Source organism: Giraffa tippelskirchi, chromosome X, assembly GCF_054371585.1.
Source record: "Giraffa tippelskirchi isolate mGirTip1 chromosome X, T2T-mGirTip1v1.2.pri, whole genome shotgun sequence".
Lineage (NCBI taxonomy): Eukaryota > Metazoa > Chordata > Mammalia > Artiodactyla > Giraffidae > Giraffa > Giraffa tippelskirchi.
In genome coordinates, this window is record NC_137289.1 from 97927786 (window position 1) to 97943324 (window position 15539).

General features: G+C 42.4%; 1 protein-coding gene across 1 annotated transcript in view; it reads left to right on the forward strand.

The window, feature by feature from the left end:
• Window positions 1-15539, forward strand: part of LOC145535709 (uncharacterized) — a 120919-nt gene that overhangs the window by 57607 nt on the left and 47773 nt on the right. The window contains exon 3 of the mRNA XM_081564079.1: window positions 360-449. Coding sequence (XP_081420205.1) covers window positions 360-449 — 90 coding nt within the window. The remainder of the gene's footprint in view (window positions 1-359; window positions 450-15539) is intronic.

The following is a 15539-nucleotide window of genomic DNA, read 5'->3' on the forward strand; positions in this document are numbered from 1 at the left end:
CCCCTTCACACACTCCGCACATCTCTCTCTTTCTCGTTGGGAAGCACTGCTTTGAGGTTTTGGGAAACATGCCTCTGGCAGTCCCTTCATATTTTACGTTTTGAGTTTCAGAAGCCTCCTGGCCTGGGACTCCAGCAAGGCCACTTGGTGATCTCTCACCTCTGTCTAGCCATCCTATACCCTTGGCCAAGAAGTGGCCTCCCCACAACCCCAGATATAACAACCTAAAGCCTTCCCCCTCCATTTTATTTCTTCTTCTTGTTTCCCTGCTCTCACAGTAACCTTATGGAGAAGACCTCTGATGCCCCCTACATTTTACCTTATTGCAACTTAGGCATCTCTGTCTCTTTTACCTGCAGGCACTCTGCTGGCATCAGGCAAGCCGGATCATGACAACTCACTTCTCCAAGGAAATAATCCATTCCTCAAGGGGAAATGGAATCGGAAAGGTATGTGGAAAATGGTTATGAAACGTACAGTCCGGTTTTTAAAGGACAAGTTTGTTCAGCTTCCCAGGTCTGTTCCACTCCGTGTATACCCAAATAGCACATAAAAATGATTCTGTTCCTGGTGGCAAGACTACCCTCAATACCTTGAGCATAATATATGACAAAAGTATGTGGACATGATAGAACAAAACTGTATGAAGAAAAAGATAGATACAGAGAATCACCGGAACCAATAGCCATACTACTGCTAATGACCATATTTCAATGATATATGGATGATCAAAGAACATTTGGTGGAAGGCAACATACCATGATCAAAAGCAAACTAGGAGGACTTCCCTGGAGATCCAGCGGTTAGGACTCTGCGCTTCACAGCAGGAGGCACGAGTTGGATGCCTGCTCAGGGAAGTTTCCTATGCTGCATGGTAGGACTTCCGCCCCCCCCCCCAAAAAAAAACTACACTAGGAAAGTATATAAATTTCAGCAAGATGTATTCCTCAGTGTGTTCATACTCACAATTAAAAAATCAAACCCAAAGTCCATCCTAATCAGAATCTAGGCAAATATATCAATTATCACCCATGTTATTACATATCATTTTAAAATTTCTTTCCCACATAATGAGATCGTAAAGAGAAAAATGCCTGCCATTTTGGTAAAGAAGACAAAATTCTCTTTTTCTGCAGATAGTAGGAATATATTCTTGGGAAACACCTGAGAAATGATGTAAAAATAAACTTCTTCAAGTGTGAGAAATTAATAAATATTAAAATTTAAAATCCCAGGAGCTTTCATGTATGCCAGCAATAATCCTATAGAAAATAGAATGGGTAAATGATGACATCACAGTAGTAGTATCAACCACTCCAAAGTCAATGAAACACCAAGGAATCCTAAAACCATGGTTAGGACATTGTAGTAGAAAATGATAAAACTCATACTCAGCTTTAAAAGATATTTGAGTAAATCAAGAGGCACTTTAGCAAAGTTGGGAGATTGGGCTGGTGGCTGCAGGGATTATTATTATTCATTTCTTGCTCAGTACTTTCTTGTTTTCAGTCACTTAGTCGTGTCATGACTCTCTGGGACCCCATGGACTGCAGTACGCCAGGCTTCCCTGTCCTTCACTATCTGCTTAGGACTTGAAAGTGTTAGTCCCTCAGTCGTGTCCTGCCAACTCTTCTGTCCATGGGATTCTCCAGGCGAGAATACTGGAATGGGTTGCCATTTCCTTCTCCTGTCTGCAGGGAGGTGTGGACCAAACAGGCTGCAGCTACATCACAGGTCTGCTTCACAATTGCCAGGTACCATCTCCTTGTCTTACCAGAGGTGCCCTTTTATAGTCTACTCCACCATTCCCACATCAGGTTACACCCATGCAATATGTCTGTGCTGGGGGTGGGGCATAGTTATTGGAAGGTAGAGGAGAGGCAACATTATAATATGGAAGGAGATAGAGACTGAATTCCTACTGGCAAAGTCATAGCATGTTTCTGGATCAAGAGATCCACAAGTTGCAGGTTTAGTACAATGCCAAGGATATTTACAAATTAGGTTTTTCCCCTGATTATCATAAAATAATTGTACTTCCCACCTGTTAAAACAATAGGGCAAGACAGTTGTGACTTTTTCTAAACAAGAGTAGAAATCTTTTTTGAAAGACTAGCGCTCCACTGCGTGGTTTCTCTATAGTTCAGCGCTACTGCACTGATGAGCAGGGTTGATTTTTGAGCCACTGCAGAAGTAGACTGTTACAGCGACAGCTGTGATATGTGCATGCCTCCCACATCGTCTTAGCCTTGGCGATGGAGCTTGCTTTGTCTGATGGGACAACAGCATGTGTGAAGCAAGCAGAGAGTTGAAAAGTGCTTGTGCACTGAGGTTTGCCCTCTCTTGCTGTTCTTGAGACGAGATGATAGCAATGTGAAGAAGCCTGGGCTAGGTGAATGATGCGAGATCCATGGTCCATGCATCGCCTTCACCCTAGCTGCCAGAGAATCATTTACCAGAAGTGTGGGTGAGACCATCCTCTACCATCCAGCCCCCAGCAGAGCCAGTTAGCTAACAGAGCACTGACCACGAATGCACTAAGGAAGCCTTCTGAAAACAGCAGGACTGCTCAGCCGAGCCCAGCTGAACTCATTGAGCTGCAGGATTGTGAGCAAAAGAATCAGTTGTGTAAACGGTGGGCTGCATCAAGAGCTAGCTGACACGACTATTAACTGCCATCCATCAAATTCCAACCAAAACTAAAGAGAGAATGTATATTTCCTAGTAGAATTCCACCTCTTTTGAAGAGATTGACATTGAACTGAGTCAGACCTTGACTCTGACTCCAAAGGTAATCTTCCCTTCACTATGACAGATTGCACGTGTGCTGAGACCGCTGAGATGCACATACGGTACATGTTGTTCCTTATGGTACAGACTTTCTCCGCTCTCATTTTTTTTTTTCCTACCTGGGAGATCCAGGCACCCAGGAGGCCATAGCGTCTATGTAATGTTCTAAAACGGAGAAGATCTGCCCTGAGAGCAACAGGTCAGGAATACATATTTCTGCACTTTTTCTGAGTTAGGAAGGAGCAGGCAGATTGGAAAGTGAGAGCAAGATTAGAAACATGATCCTGCAAAGTTGGGGGCCTTTCTGGGTGAGATGGGCATGCAACCTAGAGTTGTCTCTTTTGTGATTAAATGTAAGTGGAATGCAATTCTAAGAGGGAGGAGTTCTCCAGAACAGATTTCAGCTCAGATGGAGACTATTTCAGACCCTCTCAGAGCTTTATGGTATCCACAGCCAGTTCCAGCTTTCAGGAGAGTTACCACCCGTACCTGCGAGGATTTCTAGATACATTAAAGGGAAGCAGAGTCAGGGAATGTGATTTTAGTAGTAGTCAGTGAGTGGGGAAAATTGGCGTTTTGTTAACCAAATGCCCTAGAATTTAAATCTCGCTCTCTCACTAGCTATATAGTCCTAAATCAGTGAATATCTTGGACCTTGATAGTTCTCATCTGTAAAATGGGGATAATGAAAGTACCTATCTCATTAATTTCTCCCTCCCGCCAAGACTTTCCTGACCATTACTCCCTCATCTCTTAATACTGCGATTAAATTACCCTCCTGCTTTTTGCCAGGCTCCCTTGACTTGAATCGGAGAAGGCAATGGCAACCCACTCCAGTACTCTTGCCTGGAAAATCCCATGGACGGAGGAGCCTGGTAGGCTGCAGTCCATGGGGTCGCTCAGAGTCGGGCACGACTGAGTGACTTCACTTTCACTTTTCACTTTCATGCATTGGAGAAGGAAATGGCAACCCACTCCAGTGTTCTTGCCTGGAGAATCCCAGGGACGGCAGAGCCTGGTGGGCTGCCGTCTATGGGTTCGCACAGAGTCGGACACAACTGAAGCGACTTAGCAGCAGCAGCAGCTTGACTTGAATTCTGTCATGGTTTTAATCAGGGAGTGCTATGATGATCTGTCTGCATGTTTGAAAAAAATGTAAAGGCTAGGGGCCATCCAGATACATAACCTGTTCCCCGAGTCAGCACAGTGACCTGAACTTGGCATCCAGCAGGGATTCGAAATATATTGATTGAATGAAAGAGTGTGACAAAGGCTATTTGGATCATGAAGGATGGTTCTCATTACACCTAATAGTTGTTTATTCCGAATATAAAATGACAGATGAGTGAACACAGGCAACTCCATACGTGGCTTTTCATGTGGGGAGGCTTCGTCGTGTTCCTTGCATTATCTCTTTTTCCCCTCAAGCACAGAGAGGGGCTATAGTAGATCATTCAGTAGAAACTTCTCAAACACCAAGTGATTAGAGCAAAACAGTGCCTCCCCAGTTTTTCTCTTTGATTAATCAATGAACCGTGGGGATAAAAACAAGACTTTTAAGTTTGTGATTTTGTGAGTAACAGCACATGTGTGAACAATCCAGGGTGTGAGCACAAAGATCAATGGAGATCAAGTCCAGGTGGGTGTTTCCGCTCTCTCAAAGAGGCCGCGAGCACTCCTTGATTTCCTCCTGCTTCTTTGGTCACTCCCTTTGGTTCCCTGACTGCAGTGTCCCCCTTTTTCACTGATACTGTCCTCTCTACCGACCTAAATTCAGCACCCAAACCCTTGCTAGTGCTGTCTCATTCATGCCTCAGAGTCAAATGCTAATCACTAAGAGAGGTGTTTGAGGTCCTATAGGATGTGACCCTGTCTCCTCTCTGACTGTACCCCACCAGCCTCCCTTCAGTCACTCAGCTCCAGGTCATCTGGGCTCTGCAGTTTCTGGGTCATGTCAGCTAGGCTCCCTCCTCAGGGCCTTTGTCCCAGCTCTTCCCTTTGCCTGCACGCTCCTCACCCACATCTGCCTGGCTGACTTCCTCACTTCCACGGAGCCCTTGCTCAGTTCTCACCTGCTTTCTCTGTGAGGGCTACCCAGGTCCTTGGCAAGTGCACCCACCTTTCCCAGCACCCACCCTATCCCTCGTCCCCTTTACCTTGGCCTACATTGTCCTTTAGTTACAACACTTATCACCTGACAGACTCGGTTATTTACTTCTTTGTAACGTTTGTACCTATCTCTGTCCTCCCCCATAGTTCCCAGCTGCAAGATCCTTGATGTTGGAGATCTTTTTCTCTTGCTCACTGGTCAATCTCCACCAGCCCAGAACATTAATGAGAACATACTGTAGTCACCTAGATGATATCAGTTTATGTACTGAGTTTATCTGCCTCCCTTGATACATTATGATACCCTTGAGGGCAAGGGCCGTGTTTGTCTTTGTCAAACCATGGGTCTTTGTCAGTCTACGGTCCAGCAAACTTTCTGATACAGCTGGAGAGACACTACTGAATATTCACTGAATTAATGAATTAATTTGTGAAAGTGGCACTAGTAGAGAAAAGATTCTGTTTCCAAACTGCAGTTCTTCCAGTAGGCTTCCTATCTGTGTGAGAACCGTGGACGTATCAGCGCCGGCAAAGTCTGCTAGTCAGTGCGGCCAGATGTCTGACTCATTTTCTGTGGAAGGCTAGCACTCGGCTTACTACCCAGCCTGACTTAGGGTGGCATATCTGGAACTCAGGCCTTCGTCATCTAAATAGACTCTGCTTTAGCTGTGCGGAAGATGCAGTAACTTACATATTTTCTTTCCATAAAATTGTATCTTTGAGAATAAAAGATAATCATATAATCAAACATGGTGAGTGCAAAAGAAGGTAACGAACTAGTTGAAGGAAAGTTGAGACTACTGTGGAGTAACAGTGCACACAAAGATCGGCACCAAGCAAGGCTCTTCATGGATCTTCTGTAGTTTAATCCTAATAAAAAGCCTCAGGAGGTAATATTGTCATTCCCATTTCACAAGGGAGAATACTGAGACCATGGACATTCTGTGAGTTGCCTGTGATCTGGCAGTAGATAGCCCAATGAGAGCCCAATTCAGGGCTCATTGGTGAACACCTCAGAGCGAGTACAGCATTGACAGTTGTTGTTTAGTCACTAAGTCGTGTCTGAATCTTTTGCGACCAAATGGACTGTAGCCCCCTAGAATCCTTGTCCATGGGATTCCCCAGGCAAAAATACGGAATAGGTTGCCATTTCCTTCTCCAGGCGATCTTCTGGGCCCTGGGATTGAACCTGCATCTCCTGCATTAGCAAGTGGGTTCTTTACCACTGAGCCACCAGGGAAGCCCACAGCATAGGCAGACCCCCCCACACACTTAATCTGCTCCCAGCAGTCCCGTTTGGTTCCCTTCCTTTTTTCACTGATCCGCTCTCCAAAGCTTTCATCGCAGCTCATATCACTTGCAGAAGTGCTTCATCCCGGAGATTTCGCCCCAGCTCCTTTGATCAAATGTTGGTATATTCAATACTGACCCCTGCTGTGGTAGATGGAAGGTGACTGTTTTGAGTCCGTGCGAAGGAACAAAGTAACTGTTATTTATACTTCTTCATGACTTTTGATGATTGTGTATTCTGGGGAGGGTCTTTTGCTGCAGAGCTAGTTTCCTTGTGTGAGAATCGTGTTCTCGGCAGGATGCCCTTTCCTTCCACAAAGACTTCAAACTGGCCCAGGAGGGAAGGTCAGGTTCTTACTGATCAGTGCTGCTGTGTACCCACAGGCCCAAGCACCACACCACGAGACCAGTTCCCTCAGAAGCAACACAGATCTCTCAGGGTTACCAAGCTGTTCTGCACATTTCACAGGCTCCTCTGATAAAGACAACAAGTGAGATTTGGAATCAAAATTGGGATCAGGAAAACAGCCATAGTCTTCCAGGACCTCAGTAGAATCTGCCTGTTCTGGGACGATGCACATGAGTGAGCAGCATGGTAGAGGGGCTCTGACCGTGGGTGCTGAGCCAGGCATCATTCTCTGGAATTCGAGATTAGTAGACAATGGCTTCCCCTTTACTTTTTTCCCCATCTTCTTCTCGGGTATTTATTTCAGGGCACATTTGAAAATCAGTGGTTTTGTTAGCAGTTTTTATAAAATAGAAGATCTCCTAGCAGAGGACACCGATTAGACTCTTAGTTTCTAAACTTCGTTTTAACATTGATCAGATTGCTTTTAGTACCAGCCTGCACCTCACAGGAAAGCTCCTTGATTTGTTGCTTCAGATGAATCTTCTGATGTGTGTAATTCCCAGAGTTCTTGTAAAGGAATCCTATTTCTCTTGTTGCTGATTCCTAACTACATATCAGAAGAGATGATAGAATCTCTTTGGGGGCTACTGCGGGTCAGCTATTTTCATAACTCACTGACAATTTTCATAAAATCCCTGCAGCCTAAGTACCACGATTCCAGTGTCACAAATGAGGGAATTAAGGCCCGGGAGGATAGATGCCTTGCTCATCACAGAGTGAGCAAGTGGCAGAGCTGGGATTTAGAACTGCTGTTGCAATCCATTGTCTGCATATCTCCACAATTTAAAAAAAGTGTTTGAAGAACATTGTGTTTTTGAGAGTTACCAATGTTAGTTGAAACATTCTATACTGTTTCTCTATCTCATCATTCTGTTTATTTTTAGAGTCTTTCTCATGACAAATTGTACTTTCCTTTACAGAGAGTATTAAGCTTATAACATTATACTTGGGGGTGACAGATGTAGAAAGGCATATACATGACTCAGTTATTTTATTTTATTTTAATTTATTTATTTTAGTTGGGGGCTAATTATTTTACAGTATTGTGGTGGTTTTTGCCATACACTGACATGAATCAGCCATGGGTTTACATGTGTTCCCCATCCTGAACCCCCTCCCTCCTCCCTCCGCATTCCATCCCTCTGCGTCATCCCATTACCCCAACCCTGAGCATTTGTCTCATGCATCGAACCTGGAATGGTGTTCTGTTTCACATATGATAATATACATGTTTCAATGCTGTTCTCTCAGAACGTCCCACCCTCACCTTCTCCCTCAGAGTCCATAAGACTCTTCTAGGCATCTGTGTCTCTTATTCTGTCTCACTTATAGGGTTATCATTACCATCTTTGAAGTTCCATATATATGCATTAGTATACTGTATTGGTGTATTCCTTTCTGGATTATTTCACTCTGTCTAATGGGCTCAGGTTTCATCCATCTCAATAGAACTGATTAAAATGTATTCTTTTTAATGGCTGAGTAATATTCCATTGTGTATGTGTACCACAGCTTTCTTATCCATTTGTCTGCTGTTGGACATCTAGTTTGCTTCCGTGTTCTGGCTTTTATAAACAGTGCTGCAATGAACATTGGGGTACATGTGTCTCTTTCAATTCTGGTTTCCTCGGTGTGTATGCCCATCAGTGGGATTGCTGGGTCATGTGGCAGTTCTATTCCCAGTTTTTTCAGGAATCTCCACACTGTTCTCCATAGTGGCTTTACTAGTTTGCATTCCCACCAACAGTGTAAGCGGGTTCCCTTTTCTCCACACCCTCTACAGCATTTATTGCTTGTAGACTTTTGGATAGCAGCCATTCTGACTGGTGTGAAATTGTACCTCATTGTGGTTTTGATTTGCATTTCTCTAATAATGAGTAATGTTGAGCATTTTTTCATGTGTTTGTTAGCCATCTGTATGTCTTCTTTGGAGAAATGTCTGTTTAGTTCTTTGGCCCATTTTTTGGTTGGGTCGTTTATTTTTCTGGAATTCAGCTGCAGGAGTTGCTTGTATATTTTTGAGATTAATTGTTTTTCCGTTGCTTCGTTTGCTATTGTTTTCTCCCATTCCTAAGGCTGTCTTTTCACCTTGCTGATAGTTTCCTTTGTTGTGCAGAAGCTTTTAATTTTAATTAGGTCCCATTTGTTTATTTTTGCTTTTATTTCCAATATTCTGGGAGGTGGGTCATAGAGGATCCTGCTGTGGTTTATGTCGGAAAGTGTTTTGCCTATGTTTTCCCCTAGGAGTTTTATAGTTTCTGGTCTTACGTTTAGATCTTTAATCCATTTTGAGTTGATTTTTGTGTATGGTGTTGGAAAGTGTTCTAGTTTCATTCTTTTACAAGTGGTTGACCAGTTTTCCCAGCACCACTTGTTAAAGAGATTGTCTTTTCTCCATTGTATATTCTTGTCTCCTTTGTCAAAGATAAGGTGTCCTAGGTGCATGGAGTTATCATTGGGCTTTCTATTTTGTTCCATTGATCTATGTTTCTGTCTTTGTGCCCGTGCCATACTGTCTTGATGACTGTGGCTTTGTAGTAGAGCCTGAAGTCAGGCAGGTTGATTCCTCCAGTTCCATTCTTCTTCCTCAAGATTGCTTTGGCTATTCGAGGTTTCTTATATTTCCATACAAATTGTGAGATGATTTGTTCTAGTTCTGTGAAAAATACCATTGTTAGCTTGATAGGGATTCCATTGAATCTATAGATTGCTTTGGGTAGTATGCTCTTTTTCACTATATTAATTCTTCCAATCCATGAACATGGTATATTTCTCCATCTGTGTGTGTCCTCTTTGATTTCTTTCAGCAGTGTTTTATAGTTTTCTATATGTAAGTCTTTTGTTTCTTTAGGTAGATATATTCCTAAGTATTTTATTCTTTTTGTTGCACTGGTGAATGGCATTGTTTTCTTAATTTCTCTTTCTGTTTTTTCATTGTTAGTGTATAGGAATGCAAGGGATTTCTGTGTGTTAATTTTATATCCTGCAACTTTACTATATTCATTGATTAGCTCTAGTAATTTTCTGGTAGAATCTTTAGGGTTTTCTATGTAGAGGATCATGTCATCTGCAAACAGTGAGAGTTTTACTTCTTCTTTTCCTATCTGTATTCCTTTTATTTCTTTTTCAGCTCTGATCGCTGTGGCCAAAACTTCCATAACTATGTTGAATAGTAGTGGTGAGAGTGGACACCCTTGCCTTGTTCCTGACATTAGGGGAAATGCTTCCAATTTTTCACCATTGAGGATAATGTTTGCTGTGGGTTTATCATATATGGCTTTTATTATGTTGAGGTATGTTCTTTCTTTTCCTGCTTTCTGGAGGGTTTTTGTCATAAATGGATGTTGAATTTTGTCAAAGGCTTTCTCTGCATCTGTTGAGATAATCATATGGTTTTTATCTTTCAATTTGTTAATGTGGTGTATTACACTGATTGATTTGCAGATATTAAAGAAACCTTGCATTCCTGGGATAAAGCCCACTTGGTCATGATGTATGATCCTTTTAATATGTTGTTGGATTCTGTTTGCTAGAATTTTATTAAGGATTTTTGCATCTATGTTCATCAGTGATATTGGCCTGTAGTTTTCTTTTTTTGTGGCATCTTTGTCAGGTTTTGGAATTAGGGTGATGGTGGACTCATAGAATGAGTTTGGAAGTTTACCTTCTTCTGCAATTTCCTGGAAGAGTTTGAGTAAGATAGGTGTTAGCTCTTCTGTAAATTTTTGGTAGAGTTCAGTTGTGAAGCCATCTGGTCCTGGGCTTTTGTTTGCTGGAAGATTTCTAATTACAGTTTCGATTTCCATGATTGTGATGGGTCTGTAAAGATCTTCTATTTCTTTCTGGTTCAGTTGTGGAAAGTTGTACTTTTCTAAGAATTTGTCCATTTCTTCCAAGTTGTCCATTTTATTGGCATATAGCTGTCTCTTATGATCCTTTGTATTTCTGTGTAGTCTGTTGTGATCTCTCCATTTTCATTTCTAATTTTGTTGATTTGATTCTTCTCCCTTTGTTTCTTGATTTGTTTCTTTTCTTGATGAGTTTGGCTAATGGTTTCTCAATTTTGTTAATCTTCTCGAAAAACCAGCTTTTAGTTTTGTTGATTTTTGCTATGGTCTTTTTTGTTTCTTTTGCATTTATTTCTCCCCTAATTTTAAAGATTTCTTTCCTTCTACTAACCCTGGGGTTCTTCATTTCTTCCTTCTCTAGTTGCTTTAGCTGTAGAGTTAGGTTATTCATTTGATTTTTTTTTCTTGTTTCTGAGGTACGCCTGTATTGCTATCAACCTTCCCCTTAGCACTGCTTTTACAGTGTCCCATAGGTTTTGGGTTGTTGTGTTTTCATTTTCATTCGTTTCTATGCATATTTTTATTTCTTTTTTGATTTCTTCTGTGATTTGTTGGTTATTCAGAAGCGTGTTGTTTAGCCTCCATATCTTGGAATTTTTAATAGTTTTTTTTTTCCTGTAATTGTGGTCTAATCTTACTGCATTGTGGTCAGAGAAGATGATTGGGATGACTTCAGTTTTTTTGAATTTACCAAGGCTAGACTTATGGCCCAGGATGTGATCTATACTGGAGAAGGTTCCGTGTGGACTTGAGAAAAGGTGAAATTGATTGTTTTGGGGTGAAGTGTCCTGTAAATAGCAATTAAATCTAGCTGGTCTATTGCATCATTTCAAGTTTCTCTTTCCTTGTTAATTTTCTGTTTAGTTGATCTATCCATATGTGTGAGTGGAGTATTAAAGTCTCCCACTACTATTGTGTTATTGTTAATTTCCCCTTTCATACTTGTTAGCATTTGCCTTACATATTGTGGTACTCCTATGTTGGGTGCATATATATTTATAATTGTTATATCTTCTTCTTGGATTGATCCTTTGATCATTATGTAGTGTCCTTCTTTGTCTCTTTTCACAGCCTTTATTTTAAAGTCTATTTTATCTGAAATGAGTATTGCGACTCCTGCTTTCTTTTGGTCTCCATTTGCATGAAATATGTTTTTCCATCCCTTGACTTTCAGTCTGTATGTGTCCCTTGTTTTGAGGTGGGTCTCTTGTAGACAGCATATATAGGGGTCTTGTTTTTGTATCCATTCAGCCGGTCTTTGTCTTTTGGTTGGGGCATTCAACCCATTTACATTTAAGATAATTATTGATAAGTATGGTCCCATTGCCATTTACTTTGTTGTTTTGTATTCATGTTTAAGCATCCTTTCTGTGTTTCCTGCTTAGAGAAGATCCTTTAGCATTTATTGAAAAGCTCGTTTGGTGGTGCTGAATTCCCTCAGCTCTTGCTTGTTTGTAAAGCTTTTGAATTCTCCTTCATATCTGGATGAGATCCTTGCTGGGTACAGTAATCTTGGTGTAGATTATTCTCTTTCATTACTTTAAGTATGTCCTGCCATTCCCTTCTAGCCTGAAGGGTTTCTATTGAAAGATCAGCTGTTATCCTTATGGGAATCCCCTTGTGTGTTATTTGTTGTTTTTACCTTGCTACTTTTAATATTTGTTCTTTGTGTTTGATCTTTGTTAATTTGTTTAATATGTGTCTTGGGGTGTTTTGCCTTGGGTTTATCCTGTTTGGGACTCTCTGGGTTTCTTGGACTTCTGTGACTATTTTCTTCCCCATTTTAGGGAAATTTTCAACTATTATCTCCTCGAGTATTTTTTCATGGCCTTTCCTTTTGTCTTCTTCTTCTGGGACTCCTATGATTCGAATGTTGGGGCATTTCATATTTTCCCAGATGTCCCTGAGGGTTTCCTCATTTCTTTTGGTTCTTTTTTCTTTTTTCCTCTCTGCCTCATTTATTTCCACCATTCTATCTTCTATCTCACTTATCCTATCTTCTGCCTCCGTTATTCTACTGTTGGTTCCCTCCAGAGTGTTTTTGTTCTCATTTATTTAATTATTCATTATATATTGACTCTTTTTTATTTCTTCTATGTCCTTGTTAAACATTTCTTGCATCTTCTCAATCCTTGTCTCCAGGCTATTTATCTGTAACTCCATTTTGTTTTCAAGATTTTGGATCATTTTTATTATCATTATTCTAAATTCTTTTTCAGATAGATTTCCTATCTCCTCCTCTTTTGTTTGGTTTGGTGGGCATTTATCATTTTCCTTTACTTGCTGAGTATTTCTCTGCCTTTTCATCTTGTTTAGATTGCTGTGTTTGGGGTGGTCTTTCTGTGTTCTGGTAGTTTAAAGTTCCTCTTTATTGTGGAAGTTCCTCCCTGTGGGTGGGGTTGGACGATTGGGTTGTCAAGGTTTCCTGCTTGGGGGAGCTTGTTTCGGTGTCTGTTGGGTGGAGCTGGATTTCTTCTCTCTGGAGTGCAATGGAGTGTCCAGTAGTGAGTTTTGAGATGTCTGTGAGTTTGCTGTGACTTTGGGCAGCCTGTATAGTGATGCTCAGGGCTATGTTCCTGTGTTGCTGGAGAATTTGCGTGGTATGTCATGCTCTGGAACTTATTGGCTCTTGGGTGGGGCTTGGTTTCAGTGTATGTATTGAGGCTTTTGGATGATCTCTTATTAATTAATGTTTCCTGGAGTCAGGAGTTCTCTGGTGTTCTCAGGTTTTGGGCTTAAGCCTCCTGCCTCTGGTTTTCAGTCTTATTCTTGCAGTGGCCTCAAGACTTCTCCATCCATACAGCACTGATAATAAAACTTCTAGGTTAATGGTGAAAAGATTCCCCACAGTGAGAGATACCTAGAGAGGTTCACTGAATTACATGGAGAGGTGAAGTGGGAAGAGGGAAATAGAGGTGACCAGGAGAAGAGGGGGACTCAAACGTGGAGAGAGCAATCTAGCCAGTAAGCACTTCCCTATGTGCTCTCCACAGTCTGGAACCTTCAGAGAGGTTCACAGAGTTACATAGAGAGGAGGGTGGAAGGTGATAGAAATGAGCATGAGTAGAAATAGGGGAATCAAGAGGAGAGAGAGAGAGATCTGGGCAGTACTCTGTTCCCTAAGTGTTCTCCGGTGCCCAGAACACCCACAGAGATTCACAGAATTGGGTTGAGAAGAGAAGGAGGAAGAGGGGAGATAGAGGTGCCCTGGGGTGAAGAAGAAGAGTCAGTAGTGGGAGAGAGTAATCAAGCCAGTAATCACACTCCTGAGTAAAAATGGGTACTAAAGATTGGGTTCTTAAATGTACAAAATTGATATCAAATACTATAAAACAAAGATTAAAAATCTAGAGTAGAGGTTCGACTCTTAAAAAATACAATATTAACAAAAAACAAAATCACAAAAAGTATATGTATGCAGTTTGCTTTAAAAATAGGGTCTTTTTTTTTTGCAAGGTAATAGTGGGTTATAAAAATGAAAATTAAAGGTGTAATAGAGGACTTAAAGAAAAAAGAAAAATTTTTTTTACATTAAAAAAAGATGATAATAGTAAAAATATATCCAGGACTTTCTCTGGAGCTGTTGCGAGCAGTGTGGGGTCAGTTCAGTTTCAGATAGTTCCTTGTTCCTGCTTATACTTTTCAAGATCTATAGGTCCCTTTCAATGTAGTTGGTGTTAACTACAGGGATTTTAATCTGTTGACCTGTCACTTCCAAAGCAGTTCCCTCTGTTTATTTGGCTTCTGTTTGCAGGTCTCTTCAGTGTCTAATTTCTGCCCTGACACAAGGGGGTGGAAGTGGTTTCTTTAGGTTCCCTTGTTCAGTTGTGCGTGGGGAGGGAGGAACACTGCAAACCAATCTCACTGGCGTTTGTGTGGAGAACTCGCAGTGTCTTGGCCACACTGGATTTGCCCCTGCTCAAGGCGTGTGTGCTTTCCCAGTCTACCCTGCTCAGGCTTCAGGTTACTCTGCCGGCAAGTGGGCCCCGAGTTGCATGCACTTCCCAGGTCTGAGCTGCTCAGGTTCAGGTTCTCGGGTACTCCACAAAGGCGCAGACTCTTGGTTGGGCCCGCGGTTTGTGCCGATCCCCGGTCGGAACAGCTCAGGCAGCCAGGTGTTTGGCGAGTGCACTCTCCCCTGTTGGGGCGGTGCAACTTATCACCTCCCTGGTCCCAGCCTTGCTTTCTGGGTGCGCCCAGCTCCGGTGTGCTTTGTGTCACTTCTGGGTAGCTGGCCTCTGTCTGCGACCCTCCCGGCGGATGTCAACCCTCCGGAATCTCAAGAAGTCTTTGCTCTCTGGGGCAGAGTTTGCCCCTTTCGGGCTCTGGCTGGCCCCACCTGCCCGCTGCATCCAGCGGTGGGGATGGAGCAGTCTGCAGCCGGCTAGCTCTTTTCTGGTACTGCTCAGTCCTTTGTTCTGTGAGTGGGCTGGCAGTGCCTTAGATTTGGGCTTTTCACGGGATATTTCTCTCTCTCTCTGGCTATCCCACACTTTAGGTTGCTATCTCACGTTAGCTCCCTCAGATTGCCCTTGGGGCATTCAGGCCCGGTCCTTACCCTAAGCAGTGCCCCCCGCTCCTCTCCATTCAGCCCCCACTTGCTGGTGGTGGATGCGAGCGTCTGGAGTTGTTTGCTGGGAGTTGCCTTTAGGCACGTAATCTGTGGGTTTTATTTATTTATTTTTCCTCCCGGTTATGTTGCCCTCCGAGATTCGAAAACTTCCCCCAAACCCACCGGTGAGAGGGTTTCCTGGTGTTTGGAAACTTCTCCTCTTTTACGACTCCCTCCACGGGATGGGTCTCCGCCCCTAACTCTTTTGTCTCTCTTTTTATCTTTTATATTTTGTCCTACCTCCTTTCGAAGACAATGGGCTGTTTTTCTGGATGCCTGCTGTCCTCTGCCAGCATTCAGAAGTTGTTTTGTGAAGTTTGCTCAGCGTTCAGATGTTCTTTCGATGAATTTGTAGGGGAGAGAGTGGTCTCCCCGTCCTATTCTGCCATCTTAGCCCCCTCCCTCCATGACTCAGTTATTTTAATTGGCACCTTTGAGGTATGTGTGATTATTGCTGAGTCAGAAATGATTCCTTAACCTC